Here is a 20601-nt window from a genome sequence, read left to right as displayed (position 1 = left end):
AAGCGAAATGAAACTAAATGAAATGGCCCTAGTGTAACCGCAGCCTAAAGACCCGTCGCCCTGACCTCTGTGGTGATGAAGTCTTTTGAGTGCCTTGTGCTTACACACCTCAAATCAATCACAGACCCTCTCCTGGACCCCCTGCAGTTTGCCTACAGAGCTAACAGGTCTGTAGACGACGCTGTCAACACGGCACTCCACTTCGTCCTCCAGCACCTTGACTCTGCAGGAACCTACGCCAAGATCCTGTTTGTGGATTTCAGCTTGGCGTTCAACACGGTCATCCCGGCCCTGCTACAGGACAAGCTCTCCCAGCTGAGCGTGCCCGACTCCACCTGCTGGTGGATCACAGACTTCCTGTCTGACAGGAAGCAGCACGTGAGACACACCTCAGACTCCCCGGCCATCAGCACAGGTTCCCCCCAAGGCTGTGTTCTTTCCCCTCTTCTCTTCACCTCCAGTCACCAGTCTGTCAAGCTCACGGACAACATCACCCTCATGGTACAGGTAAGATGGTGGCAGACCCTCCGTCCAAACCCAACTAGTGGTCTGCAAGGGCCTTGAAATGAAGCCCGTACCCAGCCCGAGCCCGTGAACTTCAGGCCCTGCCCGAAAATAAGCCCGACTGTAAATAATATTTTAGGCCCTAGCCCGCGTGAAAACCAGATTTTTTTTTATTATTTATTATTAATTTTTTTTTAAATTTTTTTTAAATATTCGAAACACGGTTTTATATGAACTTAATAAATAAACAAAAACGAAAATGTTCAATAGGTCTACCTAAATAACAGATAGTGAAAACGAAAGAAACATTAATATATATATTATAACATATAGCCAAAAATAATTTTATTTTTTTGTTTTAAATATTCTAAACACTGTTTATATATTAACTTAATAAATAAACAAAAACGAAAATGTCCAATAGGTCTAACTAAATAACACATTATCATGCTGAAAACTAACAACCAGTATAGCCTTTTTTCGCAAATTCTATTTCCCAGCGCGAGTCAGCCTCGTAAAACTCGTAATTTGAAGGCTATATGGAATCTTCTTTGACACACACACACACACACACACATGACACAATAGCCTACTCAGTCACTGTACAAACAAACAGAAAACATAAATCAGATTTCGAGCAGAGCAACATTTATATAATGAAAGCGCAACAGAACAGGGCAGCAGCGACGTCACCCCAGACACCAGCAAATAATAATAATCAAACTCACCACTTCGCTGTGTTGATGTCAGCAAGGCGTTGAACAACGTTAACAACGTTAACATCCAAGAACAAATTAAAACATTCGCCAACTGGCTATATTCCAACTTCAACCTATGCCGCTTCGGTCTGGTTAATTTGTTCATCATCCACCTGAGCCGCGCGCTCCCCTCGAGTTATCATCCACCTGAGCCGCGCGCTCCCCTCGAGTTATCATCCACCTGAGCCGCGCGCTCCCCTCGAGTTATCATCCACCTGAGCCGCGCGCTCCCCTCGAGTTATCATCCACCTGAGCCGCGCGCTCCCCTCGAGTTATCATCCACCTGAGCCGCGCGCTCCCCTCGAGTTATCCCTGCAGGCTGCGGAGGGAGACATCCAAATGTTTCCAAAAATGCAACTTTCCCTTATTTTATCTGTTAACCTATACATCTTGACTCCTCAGACACGAGGCTTTCACGCTCTGATGACAGCACTACGTTACGCGAAAATGAAACAGAAACTTAAAAGGTTAACCTGGCTATAACCCTAGTTATATGAGTATAGCGAGCGCAAAAAAAAAAAAAAAAAAAAAGACGCAATAATAAAAAAAAAAATTTAAAGAGGGCACTGCCCGGCCCGGCCGAGCCCGAATTATTTATTTAAAAACAAAGCCCTACCCAGCCCGAACCCGTCGGGTCGGGCCCCGTCGGGCTTGGGCAAGGTTGCAGTGCACTAAACCCAACCCCCTCCAATGTACAGTTCCCCCCCCCACCCTGCCTCATCAACAAGAACAGCTTCCTCTGCAGTGAGCCTCGTCAACAAGAACAGCTTCCTCTGCAGTGAGCCTCATCAACAAGAACAGCTTACTCTGCAGTGAGCCTAATCAACAAGAACAGCTTCCTCTGCAGTGAGCCTCATCAACAAGAACAGCTTCTGTGCGCAGTTATAAATAGATAAATAGATGCTGCTTAACGATGTCTGGGCAAGATAAAGAGGAATTGGGCCATTCTGATGCAGCTGCTTTGATTGTGACTGAAGGTTCTGATGCAGCTCCTGTGATTGAAGTTACCACCGTTCACACTTCTGACACAAATGTTAACTTGGCTGTGGTTGAGGGAAAGAGACAAGTGAAACCCACGCAATTATACAAAACAATGTAATCGAAGAAAAGCTAAACTTGGACAACTCACAAGCAAAAGAAATGTGTTACAAGCACTTATGGTTGATTACAGAAATGTTGAATTGGTTAAACAAGAATACAATGAATTTAATTCTAAAACAAATGACTTCAAATCACTTCACAAAACAGTACAGCAGCTGTTATCAGAAGAGGAAGCGGCAGAAGAACAAGATCAGTGGTACATGCCGAAGTTCAAAATCATATGTGAATTTCATGATAAGGTTATAGAATGGATAAATAATGCCCCTGCAGCTATGGCACAAAAGCCACCAGAAGTGACACCAACAGTGACACCAGCACAAAGTGTGAAATCATTGGGCAATAATTCAGTTGGCATGAAATCCACTTCAAGCACCGCAGCATTAAGACAGGTAGAGGCCGAAAGAGCCAATCTAGCCACACGTTCTGCTTATCTCAAGCAAAGACAAGAATTTGAATTTCAGGAGGCACAGCTCAAAGCAAGAAAGGAAGCATTTGAATTAGAAGTGGAAATTGCAGCTGCTGATGCCAGGTTAAAAGTTCTGGATGTAACTAAACATGTAGACACCAGGCTTGATGTTAACCCCTTAATCCACATCAATGAATATTTTGACTCAATGCAATCCTTACCAGTGGACAGCCATAAGGTTAATTATAGATTGGATGATGAAGAGGAAGATGATGACTATGAAGAGAATAATGATGATGATGATGATGATGATGATGATGATGATGATGATGATGATGATGATGATGATGATGATGAATTTGAAGGAGCAGCTTCCCATCCACCACTGAGACTAAGGTCTCAACATGCCCCTAGTGGCCAATTACGGCAGCCACAGAAACAAATGGCTCAGCAGCCTACAAGGTCACGAGTGCCTGTTGCTCACCAACAACCCCAACAGCCTAACCCAAACCTTGGCTTGCAAGATGGTGCTCAGGTTAATGTTCAACCAGGCGGAGCCATGATGGACATTTTGAGAAAACAAAATGAAATCACAAATGTTAATTCAAGAACAGAGGTTCTCACTCTTGCCTTCTAGAGAGATTCCTGTGTTTAAAGGTGATCCATTAAGTTATGTCTCTTTCATTAGTACATTTGAACATTGTATAGAAAGCAAGACAAGTAACAACAGAGATCGACTGCTCTTTCTTGAACAGTTTACAGATGGAGAACCAAAGGCAATTGTGAGAAGCTGCCTTCACATGGATTCCCAAAAAGGCTATGTGAAAGCAAAACGGCTGCTACGCAAACATTTTGGAAATGAGGTTCTCATTGCTGCTGCCTATCAGGAACAAATTCTGAATTGGGATGCAATCCGATCAGAAGATGGTAAAGCCTTACACAAATACTCACTCTTCTTGAGAACATGCTGCAATGCTATGAGCAATAATGAAATTCTGCAAGACATGAACAATCCTACACACTTGAAATCTGTCTTGTCAAAACTGCCATTCAAGCACAGAGAGAGGTGGAGGACAGTAGCATATGGTTACTATGAGCGTACACACAGAAGAGCTAAGTTCCCACAACTTGTAAATTTCATTGAAAGGCAAGCAAACATTGCCATTGATCCCCTCTTTGGAGAAATACAAGACACAAAACCGAAAGACAAGAGGACAATCCCTCCTCCGCGAAACAGTATTTTGAAATCTGTAGCAGTTTCATCATACACTAAAGGCAATTATAAGAGCAGTTTTGCGACAGTAACAGAATCCTCAGAACCAAAGTCACAGTCGAGCACAAGCAGCTCTGCAGCCGTGCAACAGAAAACATGTTTCTTTTGCAAAGAAAACCACAGCACAGACCTGTGCAAGACATTGGATAAGAAAATACACAAAGACAAAGTTGAGTTCTTTAAAGTAAACGGTTTATGTTTCGGATGTGTGACTCAGGGTCACATGAGTAAGGACTGTAAAAAACGTGTGACTTGTAAGATATGTACAAAGAAGCATCCTACTGTGTTGCACATTGAATTTAAAAAAGATACAAGTCAAACTAGTCCAAGCACCGATAGCATGTCAGTGGGCAGTGCATTAGTCACCATGAAAAGGCCTATCCATACTGGGGCCGGTGACCAACAGAAACTGTCAATTGTTCCTGTGCAAGTCAAGTTGTTGAATTCTAACCAAGTACTTCAAACGTACGCTTTCCTTGAATGCTAAGGCGACACCAACTCGAATCCTACTTCGTACTCTAGGACAAGAAAGGGTCATAAGTATTAACCGAATCAATGGGCTGGAAGTGTCAAGTCTTGAAGGAGATGATTTCCTAAAACTGCCACCACTCTATACTCAAACAGAAATTCCTGTAACCAAGCAACAAATTCCCACTTAGGATGATGTGCAAGAATGGAACTACCTAAAAGAGGTTAAGTTGCCATATATTGATGCAGATATTGGACTCCTGATTGGTAATGATGCAGCTAAGTTTATGGAACCGTGGGCAGTAATTAATAGCAAGGGTAATGGGCCCTATGCTGTAAAGACAAGACTTGGATGGGTGGTTAGTGGGCTTCTACACAAACCCACAATAAGCCATAAGCAGCCAACCCATATTTCCGGCAATCTCATATCAATAATACATTTGAATGACCTCATGATCCAAAAAAGGAAATTCAAGAAAGATGTGGAGTTTCACAAAAGAAGGACTCACCATGGAGTACGCCACCCAAAGAAACGCAGACTGCGTGTAATCATGGCAAAGGCAAGAGACGCCCCCTTGAAACGGGTTACAACACCCAGAATGGAACTTACTGCTGCAGTACTAGCAGTGAAAGTGAACAGGAATGTGGATGAAGATACATTCAGAACCCAAGTGAACATCAAGATCAACCCTGCAGACCATGTGTCCCGAGGTCTTACAGCTGAAGCATTTTTAAAGTGTGAAAACTGGAAGAAGGGACCGGACTTCCTACAGGAAAAAGAAGAGACATGGCCTAACTTACCTGCTGATCTCACCCCCATACCAGCCGACGATCCGGAAGTCAAAAGAGAGAAGGTTACAGTCAATACCATTCAGATGATGGATCAAGATCCTACTAGCACTCTCATACACCACTACTCAAGTTTCTACAAATTGAAAAGAGCTGTAGCATGGATGCTGTATTTGAGAACTCACCTTTTGCAGTTGAGTAGAAAAAGGAAAGATCTGATGCAAATTCAAGAACCAGACACAGACAAACAAAGACAGACAATTGAAGTAGAGATGAAAAAATTCAAAAACGCTGTAAAGGCACACAACCTCTCTCTGGATGAACTGGACACTTCAGAGATGGCCGTTGTTCAATTCTGTCAAAACCAAGGATTTCAAGAGGAAATCAAAACATTGCAGAAAGGAAGTTTGAACGTGCAGAAACACAGTTCAATCTACAAGCTTGATCCCAAACTTGAAAACGAAATATTAAGAGTGGGTGGGAGATTAAGCAGAGCAGCCATGCCAGAAGATGCAAAGCACCCTGCCATCCTCCCAAAGGACCATCATGTGTCAAAGCTCGTTCTTAGAAAGATCCATAAGGAAGTAGGACACAGTGGGAGAAACCACATGCTCTCCTCACTGAGACAAAAGTATTGGATTCCTTGTGCCAACTCATTGGCAAGAAAGATTATTTCTGAATGTGTGACATGTCGACGTCTCAATGGATCTGTCGGAGAACAGAAGATGGCAGACCTGCCAAGAGATAGAATAACACCTGACCTACCTCTTATGAATGTACGTCAAAAATGGAACCGCATCCGCAGGAACTTTGAAAAGGAAGACATTGTGATCATAGCTGACACGAATGCACCAAGAGGATCCTGGATGTTGGCTAGAGTCCTGGAAACAATGCCAGACTCAAGAGGACTTGTGAGAAGTGTGCGTCTTCAGACAAAAACCAGTGTACTTGACAGGCCCATCAGCAAGATTTGCCTGCTGGTGCCAAACTCAAATTAGGTACTGAAGATTCAAACGGGCCTATACACCATGCCTGTGTGTATAGGAAATATTCCCCACCATAAGACAAACGGTGAAGCACAATTACACAAAAATCCAAAACAAAATCAAAGACGACCTTAATAGGTGGGCAAAACTTAAAAACTCAGTACAGGCACGGATATCAATAGTTAAGATGGACGTACTACCTAGAATCAACTTCTTCAGCTCAATGCTACCGTTACCCCCTCCAGAGGGTTACTGGAAAAGATTACACTCCTCCACATACAAATTTATTTGGAATAACAAACCACCACGTATAAAAAGATCCACCGCACAGAGAAATAAAGCAGACGGTGGCATGGCATTTCCAGATTTTTTCCACTATTTTAAGGCGTACACATTAAGACCATTGACAACATGGTTTGATCCCCAAGCATTAGTATCCTGGAGAAAATTAGAAGAAAACATAGTAGCCCCACATAGACTGAAGGACATAGCATACACTAAACTACCAATCAAGCATTGCGAACGGAAATTTGACCCCATAATTACTCATGTGATCCGGATATGGCGTGAAACACAAAAAAAATATCCTAACCCACATAAATGGCACAATCATACTCCCTTATTCAATAACAATGCACTCTTGATTGAAAAACGACCTATAAGATTCCCTATATGGGAAAAGCAAGGCATACACTCATTAGGGGATGTTTTTAACAAACAGGGTTTCTGTAGTTATGAAGAAATACAGAAGAAATTTTATCTCACCAAGTCCACACATCTTTTTTACTTACAGTTATTGTTATGTGTAGGCTCAATTTGCCTATCTAAGCCAGGATACGTCTTCAACGCGCTCACACCACATTGACTTGGGCTGTCTTGTTACTCACTGTTTGATGTTGTTGATAGTTGCATCCGATGGGTTCGAACCGGTTGAGTTTTATGGAAGGAGTTGCGTAGTTTCAAATAATAACGGAGCAAACAAATGAAACAAAACAGGCTCCAGACTTGTACTAAAAAGGTTTCAGAACAAACAGGCGCAGCAAAAGGGTTTCAAATAAACTCATAATGATTCTAAACAAAGTCTTTCTTTTCTGTCTTCTGCGCTGTGTGTGTGTGTAGCAAGCAAGCGGTTGAAAAACTGTTTCTCGTCTGGCGTGCGTTTACACACAGCTGTGCCATAATTAATAGGAGCACCATGGTGCCATTTTACGAGGCGACCAGTGGTGGCGCTATTTAGTCAAAACTATTAAATCAAATGAAATGGCTCCTACATTATGTTTGAAGACTCAAGGTGTTCCATTAACGAAACCAATTGAACACCACAGATACCACAAATTCTTCTATGAAAGAGAGACATCAAGAGGTTTTGTTTCAGATTTGTATCATCAATTACTAACGTCCTCATATGAAACCCTCCACCTAGACTCCGTCTGGAGGAGGGATATACCAGACCTGGAAAAAGATTTTGATTGGCAAGAAGCCTGGGCAAATGTTCGACTCACATCAAGGAACTCGGACCATCAACAAATCAATCTTAACTATATTCACAGGACATACTTGACTCCTATAAGACTGAAAAAAATGGGTCTTATACAAGACTCCAAATGCTCTTTATGTACAAATGGGGACGAGGGGACATTTATGCACATGTACTGGGACTGCCCACCAGTTAAGATATTCTGGAAAGAGGTGACCCAGCAATTATCAAATCTCTTAACTTGGAATATACCTGTACACCCCTCTGTATTACTGCTGAATGATGTTTTTGAGTGTGCAGTACATCCACAGCTAAAGAGATTGGTTTTATCGGGTATCACAGTGGCTAAAAAGCTGATAGCATCACGATGGTTCCAACCGGAAAAAATGTGCCGAAAGGTCTGGATTATTACATATCTCGATGGGATCTATCAAGAAATATCGACAGCAAGAATTTTGGGTCTCAATGAATCCAAAATGACATTGTGGTTAGAAGTGGTGGAGAAAATAAAAGCTAGCATATAATGGTAATGTCTGGTTTAGGAGCGAGGGAAAATGGATGGATTATCCAATGGGGGGTCCGGGAGGGGGGGGGGGGGTACGAGCTGGAGCATATGTGTGTAGGTTTTTAGATAACTGGTATTAAGGGTATATCCTATATATGACAATTAACTAAAATGTGATTTCATTGGATGTGCACTGTCAACTAATGCTTGTATATCTTATCGTGTGTTGTCATGTTTGTTTATGTGTTTGTTTAAAAAATAATAACTGCAGTGGGCCTCGTCAACAAGAACAGCTTCCTCTGCAGTGAGCCTCGTCAACAAGAACAGCTTCCTCTGCAGTGAGCCTCGTCAACAAGAACAGCTTCCTCTGCAGTGAGCCTTGTCAACAAAAACAGCTTCCTCTGCAGTGAGCCTCATCAACAAGAACAGCTTCCTCTGCAGTGAGCCTCATCAACAAGAACAGCTTCCTCTGCAGTGAGCCTCGTCAACAAGAACAGCTTCCTCTGCAGTGAGCCTCGTCAACAAGAACAGCTTCCTCTGCAGTGAGCCTCATCAACAAGAACAGCTTCCTCTGCAGTGAGCCTCATCAACAAGAACAGCTTCCTCTGCAGTGAGCCTCGTCAACAAGAACAGCTTCCTCTGCAGTGAGCCTCATCAACAAGAACAGCTTCCTCTGCAGTGAGCCTCATCAACAAGAACAGCTTCCTCTGCAGTGAGCCTCGTCAACAAGAACAGCCTCCTCTGCAGTGAGCCTCATCAACAAGAACAGCTTCCTCTGCAGTGAGCCTCGTCAACAAGAACAGCTTACTCTGCAGTGAGCCTCGTCAACAAGAACAGCTTCCTCTGCAGTGAGCCTCGTCAACAAGAACAACTTCCTCTGCAGTGAGCCTCATCAACAAGAACAGCTTCCTCTGCAGTGAGCCTCGTCAACAAGAACAGCTTCCTCTGCAGTGAGCCTCGTCAACAAGAACAGCTTCCTCTGCAGTGAGCCTCGTCAACAAGAACAGCTTCCTCTGCAGTGAGCCTCGTCAACAAGAACAGCTTCCTCTGCAGTGAGCCTCGTCAACAAGAACAGCTTCCTCTGCAGTGAGACTCGTCAACAAGAACAGCTTCCTCTGCAGTGAGCCTCGTCAACAACAGCTTCCTCTGCAGTGAGCCTCACACACACACACACACCTACACACACACACACACACACACACGCGCTTGGGCCACTTACCTACCCAATGTAGCTCATGATGCCCAGACGCAGCAGGACGGTGGGGCTCCTCAGGTGAGTGAAGTCTGACACCGTGTCTGCGGCTCCAGCAGGGGGGGGGTGCGTCTGTTCTGCCTCGCTGGCCTTCAGCTGGACGTCCCAGTCGGAGCCCAGCAGCTGGGGACCAACACATATACACACGTATGTATATTCTTTAAAAAAATTTATTAAAAAAGATTTGGTAGATTTGTATTGGTTTATTGGACAAGCCCGGCAGAGAGGAAGGATGGGAGAACATGCGGCAAAGGTCGCCGGGTCCGGGAGTCGAACCCGGGACGGCCGCGTTGCACCCTGGCGCCCCACACATATATTCTTATTGTCTAACCTTTATTTAACCCTTTCACTACCACACTACATAAGGTTAACCTTTCACTACCACACTACAGAAGGTTAACCTTATGTAGTGTGGTAGTGACAGGGTTAACCTTATGTAGTGTGGTAGTGAAAGGGTTAACCTTATGTAGTGTGGTAGTGAAATGGTTAACCTTATGTAGTGTGGTAGTGAAAGGGTTAACCGGCTGTAGTGTGGTAGTGAAAGGGCTGTAGTGAGGTAGTGAAAGGGTTAACCTTATGTAGTGTGGTAGTGAAAGGGTTAGCCGTATGTAGTGTGGTAGTGAAAGGGTTATCCTTCTGTAGTGTGGTAGTGAAAGGGTTAACCTTATGTAGTGTGGTAGTGAAAGGGTTAACCGTATGTAGTGTGGTAGTGAAAGGGTTAACCGTCTGTAGTGTGTTAGTGAAAGGGTTAACCTTATGTAGTGTGGTAGTGAAAGGGTTAACCTTCTGTAGTGTGGTTGTGAAAGGGTTAACCCTTTGTCATGTGGCAGAGAAAGGGTTAAATCTTTGTCATGTGGCAGAGAAAGGGTTAACCCTTTGTCGTGTGGCAGAGAAAGGGTTAACATTATGTATTGTCGCAGTGAAAGTGTTAACCATTTGGTAGTGTGGTAGTGAAAGGGTTAAACTCAAAGTGCAACAGGTGAGTAGCATAGTAGCATACTACAAGAACCTAGGGGTCCACAAAGACGACTTCAAACTGGAAATGGTAACAACAGATGAGGTACTCAAAAAACTGAGCGCCCTCCAACCTAACAAGGCCACTGGCCATGACAACATCCCCTCCAAATTCCTCAGAGACTCAGCAGCCGCCATCACCCCAGTCATCACACACATAATAAACCTCTCCATAAAACAGGGACACGTCCCCAAGGACTTCAAAATTGCGAGAGTAACACCCCTGCACAAAAAAGGCAGTAAATTAGACCCAGGCAACTACCGCCCTGTTTCTATCCTTACCTCCATCTCGAAAGTCATGGAAAAAATTGTATACGAACAGGTCGAAAAATATCTTGCGGAAAAAAATCTAATCTACGAATTCCAATCTGGCTTCAGAACATCCCACTCCACTGACACATGCCTTCTCTATTTAAACGACCACATCAAACAAGAGGTGGACGCGGGCAAATACTGCGGCATGGTCATGCTGGACCTACAAAAGGCCTTCGACACTGTCAATCACACCATTCTGATTGACAAGCTAAACGCAATTGGTTTTGATAGTCTATCAGTGAGCTGGATGCAATCCTACCTGGAGGGGAGAGAGCAGATGGTGGAGGTAAACGGTACCCTATCCCCCCCCCCCCCCCCTCACAGTAAGCTGTGGTGTTCCACAAGGAAGCATACTAGGTCCGCTACTGTTCCTAATTTATGCAAATGACATGTCGTCAGCTTGTGACTGCAACTTGTTCCTGTTTGCGGACGACTCAGCCCTGCTGGTCTCTGACAAGAACAAGTTACAGGTTGAAAAAACCCTCAGCATATGGCTCGCTGATAACAAACTATCATTACACATGGGCAAAACAGAGTCCATTCTCTTCGGTTCAAATAACAAACTCAGCAAGACCGACGGCTTCTCAGTTACAGTGGGTGACAATATTGTCACAAGGAAAGAAGATATTACCTACCTGGGTTCAATCCTAGAGGCAAATCTTTCCTGTGACAAAATGGCATCCAATGTAATAAAAAAAAGTCAACCAACGAACTCGATTCTTGTACCGGATCTCCTCACTGGTAAACAAGAATACCCTGAAGACTCTGGCAGGAGCACTCATTCAAGGGTACTACGACTATGCTTGCACCTCATGGTACCAAAGCACCTCAAAGGCGCTAAAAACAAAATTACAAACATCTCAAAACAAACTGGTCAGACTACTGCTTGACCTTACTCCTAGAACCCACCTCAACCCTGCCCACTTTGACAACCTAGGATGGCTTAGAGTAGACGACAGAGTACAGCAACTTGCAATGGGCCTGGTCTACAAGATACACTACACGACCAAGGTACCCATGTACATGTCAAAATACTTCCCAAAGGTCAGTGAATACGGGTGGGACAATACATCGATCCAGATCGATATATCGATCTATTATCAATAATCAAATAGGATCGACGCAACGTAAAAAGATCGATTCATATTGCGATACTCTTATTTTGAAAATCCCCGCGAGTCATATCCGCCGGCGCCCAGTATTGTGAAACTCCGTGTATACATTACAGCAGTGTTTGCGTCTGCTCTAAAGCACTACAGAGCGTCTATTTTGCGAGCCGATATAAGTCTGTGCAGTTTTTCCCCGCAACGGGTCAAATGCATATAACAGGCGTTGCATCGTCGCCATTCCTTTATGCCAACGTCGCGTTAAATATCTAAATGAACGTCGCGTTGGCTGCTTAAAAGCTAAGCAGCTAACCGTGAGAGAGAACAGGAGAGTGAAGAGGGGACTTGGAAGGAGGAGGGGTGGGGGCTGTGGGGGACTGTGTGTGTGTGTGTGTGTGTGTGTGTGTGTGTCTGTGTTAAAGCTCAATATATAAAAACAAAAGTGAACAGGAGGTCTATTTGTATTAAAAACAATAGATTGTTTTTCATTTAAATGTCTGGAAGAGCTCAAAAATAAATACATCAATTGATATTTCCGTAGCCTTTTTTTAGTTGATCTAAATGTGACTGATTGTGTTAAATGGGCACATAATATCGCCTCATATCGATCGCAGGCACCTGAATTGAATCGTATCGTATCGTATCGTGGCAGACTTTGTGATATCGGCAAATATCGTATCGTTGTCCAAAGAATCGATATCGTATCGTATCGTGATGCAACTGATGATTCCCACCCCTATGAATACCACGATCACAACACCAGAGGGAGCTCCACAAATCATGTTAAACCCAGATTCGGCTCAAACAAGGGACTAAACACGTTTCGCAATTATGCCACATCAATGTGGAACGCACTACCCAAAGCTGTAAAGGAATGTGAATCACTACCCACTTTCAAAAACACCCTCAAAAAACACCTACGGGAGACTGCAATTCGAAACTGGCCCCTGTAAATGTCCTAACACAACCACATCCAATGTACAGTAAAAATGACCAAGTATGGTCTTGTCAATATTCCAATGTACAGTGTTGCTTGTACAGTTGTAGTGTCCCCCACCCACCCCTCCTACCCAACCCCCCCCCCCCCCCACTCCTACCCAACCTCCCCCCCACCCACGCAACCACCTCCAATGTACAGTACCCCCCCCACCTACCCAACCTCCTCCAATGTACAGTTTCTACGTCAAATGTATATACTTCTTTTCTGGACTCTTTTCGTATCACAAACAGTACTGTATTTGCAAATCTGGTATGTCATAAATGTATAGATGTAGCAGTAGGCCTACTGTCTATCTGTATGTCATATATGTTACGATGAATTGAAAATGGGGGACCCTGATGTAAACAAGACGAAAGTCTTTCTCTGGTCTGCATCCCCTTAACAATTGTATGTATTGAGCTGTACTGTACTGTACCCATTCTGCAATCTGTTAATAAAGTTTTCAATCAATCAATCAAAGGGGTTTCCCTCATTTACAGTCACGTCGAGTGTACATACAGAAATAAGCATTCAAATTTTAATAAATATATAAGATCACACGGCATATAAAAGCATAACAAAGAGACAACAAGACGAGGCAAAGAGCGAGGATAACTAATCAATTAAAAGTAAAACACATACAACTTGATTGACAAAGGTTGGAGATCAAGCTTTTAAACTCTGCAACAGAGAGGAGAATCTCAAGCTTTAAGGACTGTTGGAGTTTATTCCATGAGCTAGAGGCATCATAGCTAAATGCAGATGTGCCTCTTAGGTCGCTTTCACATATAGTTTTGGTGGACTCGGTGCGGTTCTGGGGGTGAAGTTGCAACATTGTTGCATTCTTCATTTGGTTCGCCTGCATTCACATAGAAATCTGTCAGCGGACCGAGACCTTCTGAACAATGTCACGCGGTCGAAAAGGGCGCTTGTCTATTGGACAGTGGAAATGTGTGTGTGGCTGCGATCCCGTGTGTGCGCGCGCGCGTGCGTGTGTCTGTGTGTGGAGGACTGCGAGCCCTCCAGATCAGCGGAGCCGAGTTTTGACATGGCATTGATCCATTGTTCTATTGAAGCACATTACCACCATCCTCTCGCTAAACAACTTGTAGACCACAGTGTTTTTATGAGTGCCCACAAGTAGCTGTTTTATTAATAATATAATAAGCCGCGCGCCTCGGTAATAATAATAAGCCACGTTTTTTCTTCCTTCTTCCCAAGATGCAAAGATATATAGATAGATAGATAGATAGATAGATAGATAGATAGATAGATAGATAGATAGATAGATAGATAGATAGATAGATAGATAGATAGATAGATAGATAGATAGATAGATAGATAGATAGATAGATAGATAGATAGATAGATAGATAGATAGATAGATAGATAGATAGATAGATAGATAGATAGATAGATAGATAGATATAGAGATTAGATGCAGTGTGCTTGTTTTGCAGTGAGTGCTGCGAGCAGTGGTAATAATAATCACTTCCTATATTTGGTTCGCGTTTGGTTCGATGAAGCCGAACCGAGACCGACGTTTTCAGGCGGACCAGAGTTCGACTGTTTGGTCCGCGAACCGAGTTCGACGCGCATTCACACAGACCCGAAAAACCGGACTATCGAATTCTGGTCCGAAAGTCCGGACCAAACAGCCCCTGTGTGAAAGCGACCTTAATAACACCAGATGCAACAGCTCTTTTTCCTTTAGAAGTATCCGTCCGCTTGATGTTCAGAAGGTCATTGATGAATTAAGATTGGGTACTAGCTGTGGTTCAGATGGTATGAAGATCAAATTCATCAAACTTGCATCTCATGTATTATCATATCCTGTCTGATTTATTTAATTTATCTTTAACAACTAATGAAACTCCATTAAGCTGGAAATGTGCAAGTCATTCCATTGCATAAAGGTGGTGATCCTTCTGATCTCAATAATTATAGACCAATTTCAATTATTAATAGTATAGCAAAAGTATTTGAAAAACAAATGTTTAATCAATTATCCCATTATGTTAATGAATCTCATATTTTATCACCATGCCAATCTGGTTTCAGGCCAAACTACTCCACAACTACAGCCCTTCTGAAGTTGACCAATGATGTTCACTCAGCAATGGACAATAACATGGTTACTGGTGCAATATGTATAGATCTCAGAAAGGCTTTTGATTTGGTTGATCATTATCTTCTTCTTGACAAACTGTGTGCTATTGGTGTCTCTAATAATTATTTACTTTGGTTCAATTCCTATCTCCACCAGAGACGTCAGTGTGTATCATATCAGGGTAAACAGTCTGATTTTTTGATTATGGATAAAGGTGTTCCTCAAGGTTCATCTTTAGGACCATTATTATTTTCTATATTTGTTAATGATCTCACCCTGATACCATCTGACGGTTTTCCCCGACGCAGAAATAGCGCCGAGATATGCGGTGAGCTACGGGAGCTCCCCCCATCTGACTGTCTTACTCAATTGTATGCTGACGATACAGTGATTTATTCTTCTAAGTCTGATATTCAACAAATTCAGTACTCTTTACAGACTCATTTTGATGGTGTCCAGAAATGGTTATCTATTAACAAACTTTTATTAAATAAGAAGAAGTCCTATAGTATGCTGTTTGGTACTAGATCAAATCTGGTGCAAATATCAAATCAGTTGTCGATTAAGTTTTTAGATGATGCTCCTCTTGAAAATGTCGATGAATATAAGTATCTGGGTCTTTGGCTTGATTCTCAACTCATCTTCAAGTCACATCTTGATGCTGTGATGAAGAAAACAAATTGTAGCCTGAGAATATTGTATCGTTCTATTAACTGTTTTTCTCTTCAGGTTAGGAAAAGAATCATTATACAGCTGGTACTTCCAATAATGGATTACGCAGACATAGTCTATCAAAACACCACACTAACAAATCTCCGTCCTTTAAATGTTACTTATAATAGTGTTTGCAGATTTATATTGAGGTGTCCTTATAGAACCCATCACTGTCTTATGTTTGAGTTGTTAAACTGGCTTTCTCCCCAATTCAGAAGACATTTTCATTGGTTGCTTTTTGTTTACAAATGTATTTACTTTAATTATCCCCCCTATCTAAAGCAGTTCTTAACACCATATAGTTCAACTTATAATTTAAGACACGGATCTTCCTTTTAGTATACCTTGAACCATCAAAGCTATCGTCGACTTGCCTTTAAATATAAAGCACCAGCTGATTGGAACAAACTGCCTAGTTCAATCAGATCTCTTACTTCTTACCGGTTATTCAAGATATCTTTGTTCATTCATCTACACAGACTACTTGCACCTGTTATTGATTTACTGTGTTAGGGCTTACATGTCGTTTTCAGATCAAATTATAATTTTGTATGTGTTTTATAAGGGAACATATATATATTGGTGATCCTCTTGGGAGGAATCAGTGTGGATTGTGGGGGTGAGCTTGGGAGAGCGTCTGTCAGTGTATAAGTGCATTTGTTGTCCTGTTTTTTGTTTTGTTATGTATTGTATTGTATGTTTTGTATCCTATGTTAAGGACCCCCTCGAAAACGAGATAGCATATCTCAAGGGGTTTATCCTTCAAATAAATTTCAATTTCAAACAGATGTACCCTGTTGTATAAATACATATACATATATACATTATGGTAAATGGTGTATTTATATAGTGCTTTTATCCGAAGCGCTTTACAATTTGTTACTCACATTTTACCCGTTCACTCACATTCACACACCGACAGCGGAGGCGACCATGCAAGGTGCATCGGGAGCAATTAGGGGTTAAGTGTCTTGCTCATGGAACACTTCGACACACTGCCACGAAACGGGAGGAGCTGGAATCGAACCGGTAACCTCTGGATTACCAGACGACTGGAGCTCAAGTCTCAGAGAAGAGGAGCCAGAGCATGGAGCTACTAGATACTAACTCTCTCCTCTGCTCTCTCAGGTGTGTGTGTGTGTGCGTGCGTGCGTGCATATGTGTGTGTGTGTATGTGCGTGTGTGTGTGTGTGTGTGTGTGTGTGTGTGTGTGTGTGTGTGTGTGTGTGTGTGTGTGTGTACCTGGTCGAGGCAGACTCTGTCCTCAGAGCTGTGTCTCCTGTATTTCTCCAGAACGTCTGTCCTCTTCTTTAACAGCAGCCAACGGGGAGACTCTGGAATGCCACTGGGGGGGGGGGGGGGGGGGGGGGAGAGTGGAGGTAGAGAGAGGGGGGGTGGAGGGAGAGAGAGAGTTACGTTAAAAGTCTGTGTACAGTAGGCCTATGTGTAACTTTTTACTTGTTCAGTGAGAGAAATCCAGTCTGGCTTGGGCTTGAACAAGTGCATTGGAATCTGGCTGCATATCTGAGGTGGATATGCGAAGGAGAGGTGATCATCAGTGATAGAGGATCTGGATTTGTTGAACTTCATCACTGAGAATGTCTGTTCACATATATTATGTAGGTAGATCCAAAGACGACTAAAATCTTCTGAGCGTGCCTCCTCATGTGTGGAAAGTTCTCCTCTTTAAGAGAAGAGTAGAAATCCAGCAGTGATTTTGAAGTCTGCAGTTATCCCACGTAAGAAGATGAGCAGCTGGGCAGTGTCACGTACATCGCAGCTCGCATCCAGAGCCAGGGAAAAATAGTCAAAGTTGACCGCTCTGTTCTTCAGCTGAAGCTCCAGATTTTGTGCGATGTCCTCAACCCTCCTCGTTACAGTGCGTCGGGACAGTGGCACGTTCTCAAATGCGCCTTTTTTCTCCGGGCATATTAGTGCTGCAGAGTCCAACAAACACTCTTTAATAAACTCTCCATCAGAAAAATACTTACTTCTTCTGGCGATTTTGTGGGATATGACATAACTTGTCTTGACAGCTGCTTCTGTGGGCGCGCAAAGTTTTGTAAAAAGTCCTTGTTGGTTTTTGCAGTTTAGCAAGTAAAGCCTCAGACTCCCTCGCGCACTCTTCATCCGACAAGTTATTGTATTTCCCTTCATGTTTGGTCACGTAGTGGCGATTCAAATTGTAATCTTTGAATACAGCGACCTGTGTACCACAAACTAAACACACCGCGTTACCTTTGACTTCTGTAAATAAATATTTAGCAGTCCATATCTTGTTGAAAACGCGGCCAACGGGGATACTCTGGAATGCCACTGAGGGGGGGGGGGGGGGGGGGGGGGGGGTGGAGGGAGGAAAGGGGAGAGTGGAGGTAGAGAGAGAGGGGGGGTGGAGGGAGAGAGAGAGTTGCTGGTAAAAACCTGAGAGACATGAATGAATGAATGAAAACTTTATTTAACAGATTGCAGAATGGGTACAATACAGTACGGCTCAATACACACAATTGTTAACACTTTAACTGCCACACACGAGATATCTCGGGTTTATTTTTATGTGGTTGAAAGCCACTCACGAGATTTCTCTGATTTTTTTATTTTTTTAGCGATCTGAAATCATATTGCATCACGCGAGCCTACCCGAGTATACACGAGCACCGCCGGCGATCATATGTGGAAAAAAGCACCCCCTATCGTCTCCCAGATGACATAAGGGATTTTGGAATGGACTCAATGAAAATGGATGGGGAAAAAAATCCGGTACTCCACATTTTCCAGTCCACTGATCCAGCCGGGGTTACCACAGTTCATTCTGGAGCCTCTGAGCCCCGCTGATCATGGAGTTCTACTGTATCGCGTTGGATCTATACACTTATCGATTTCTTCGAATGGTGATCAGGAATTGGAATATACCAGTTGGATACCATCTGATGTCAGGTAAGGAATCTATGTTATCAGTGTTAGGATAATCAGACTAATTTTGATGAAGTTATAAGCTGTTTTGTGAAATGGGCTCTTTCGGTTTCACTGTAAAAGTCCAAGAGGAAATCAACGCGGCGATTATCCGTGCGCGGCCCGAATGTGCTTGCGTGCACATATAATATTGATCATCTAGCGTTTATTTGAAAACGATTCATAAAAAGGCCGACGAATATATCAACGTTGTGGAATATTCCAGTAAAAGACGATTTTCATAGAATGGTCCAGAATGGGCTGTTTTTTATCTCAAAACGGGTGCTTTTCTAAATGCTCTTAAACGGAAATGACGCGATAAAAAACCAATCTGCCTTTGATAGTCTATCAGTGAGCTGGATGCAATCCTACCTTGAGGGGAGGGAACAGATGGTGGAGGTAAACGGTACCCTATCCCCCCCCCCTCACAGTGAGCTGTGGTGTTCCTCAAGGAAGCATACTAGGACCGCTACTGTTCCTAATTTATGCAAATGACATGTCGTCAGCTTGTGACTGCAACTTGTTCCTGTTTGCGGACGACTCAGCCCTGCTGGTCTCTGACAAGAACAAGTTACAGGTTGAAAAAACCCTCAGCTCGGAACTAGGCAGAATCTGCATATGGCTCGCTGATAACAAACTATCATTACACATGGGCAAAACAGAGTCCATTCTCTTCGGTTCAAATAACAAACTCAGCAAGACCGACGGCTTCTCAGTTACAGTGGGTGACAATATTGTCACAAGGAAAGATGAAATTACCTACCTGGGTTCCATCCTAGAGGCTAATCTCTCCTGTGACAAAATGGCATCCAATGTAATAAAAAAAGTCAACCAACGAACTCGATTCTTGTACCGGATCTCCTCTCTGGTAAACAAGAACACCCTGAAGACTCTGGCAGGAGCACTCATTCAGGGGTACTACGACTATGCTTGCACCTCATGGTACCAAAGCACCTCAAAGGCGCTAAAAACAAAATTACAAACATCTCAAAACAAACTGGTCAGACTACTGCTTGACCTTACTCCTAGAACCCACCTCACCCCTGCCCACTTTGACAACCTAGGATGGCTTAGAGTAGACGACAGAGTACAACAACTTGCAATGGGCCTGGTCTACAAGATACACTACACGACCAAGGTACCCATGTACATGTCAAAATACTTCCCAAAGGTCAGTGAATACCACGATCACAACACCAGAGGGAGCTCCACAAATCATGTTAAACCCAGATTCGGCTCAAATAAGGGACTAAACACGTTTCGCAATTATGCCACATCAATGTGGAACGCCCTACCCAAAGCTGTAAAGGAATGTGGATCACTACCCACTTTCAAAACCTCTCTCAAGGGACACCTACGGGAGACTGCAATTCAACACTGGCCCCTGTAAATATCCTAACCCAACCCCCTCCAATGTACAGTCATTTACCTAGTATGGTTTTGTCAATAGTTCAATGTACAATTGTGTTTGTTTGTACAGTGTCTCCTCCCCCCCCCCCCCCTCAATGTACAGTGTTACTTGTTTATACAGTGTTGCCCCCCCGCCCCCCCCCCCCCCCCCCCCAACCACCTCCAATGTAAATTACCCAGTATGGTTGTCAATATCCCAATGTACCCAACCCCCCCCACCCAACCTCCTCCAATGTACAGTTTCTACGTCAAATGTATATACTCCCTTTTCTTGACTCCTTCTGTATCACAAACAGTACTGTATTTGCAAATCTGGTATGTCATAAATGTATAGATGTAGCAGTACTGACTATCTGTATGTCATGTATGTCATATATGTCTATATGAATTGAAAATGGGGGACCCTGATGGAAACAAGACAAACGTCTTTCTCAGGTCTGCATCCCCTTAACAATTGTATGTATTGAGCCGTACTGTATTGTACC

At 43.2% G+C, this 20601-nt stretch overlaps 1 protein-coding gene across 1 annotated transcript in view; it reads right to left on the bottom strand.

Moving 5' to 3' along the window:
- LOC311235719 (solute carrier family 22 member 13) overlaps positions 1 to 20601 on the bottom strand; it is a 122832-nt gene that overhangs the window by 65170 nt on the left and 37061 nt on the right. Inside the window, exons 5-6 of the mRNA XM_084323185.1 lie at positions 17000 to 17102; positions 9491 to 9642 (exon numbers count right to left, since the gene is read on the bottom strand). Of these exons, the coding sequence (XP_084179311.1) occupies positions 9491 to 9642; positions 17000 to 17102 (255 nt within the window). The remainder of the gene's footprint in view (positions 1 to 9490; positions 9643 to 16999; positions 17103 to 20601) is intronic.

This window comes from Notolepis coatsorum, assembly GCF_963971535.1.
Source record: "Notolepis coatsorum genome assembly, chromosome: 1".
Lineage (NCBI taxonomy): Eukaryota > Metazoa > Chordata > Actinopteri > Aulopiformes > Paralepididae > Notolepis > Notolepis coatsorum.
The sequence above is the reverse complement of the archived record's forward strand: the minus strand, read 5'-3'. Positions and strand labels throughout refer to the sequence as shown.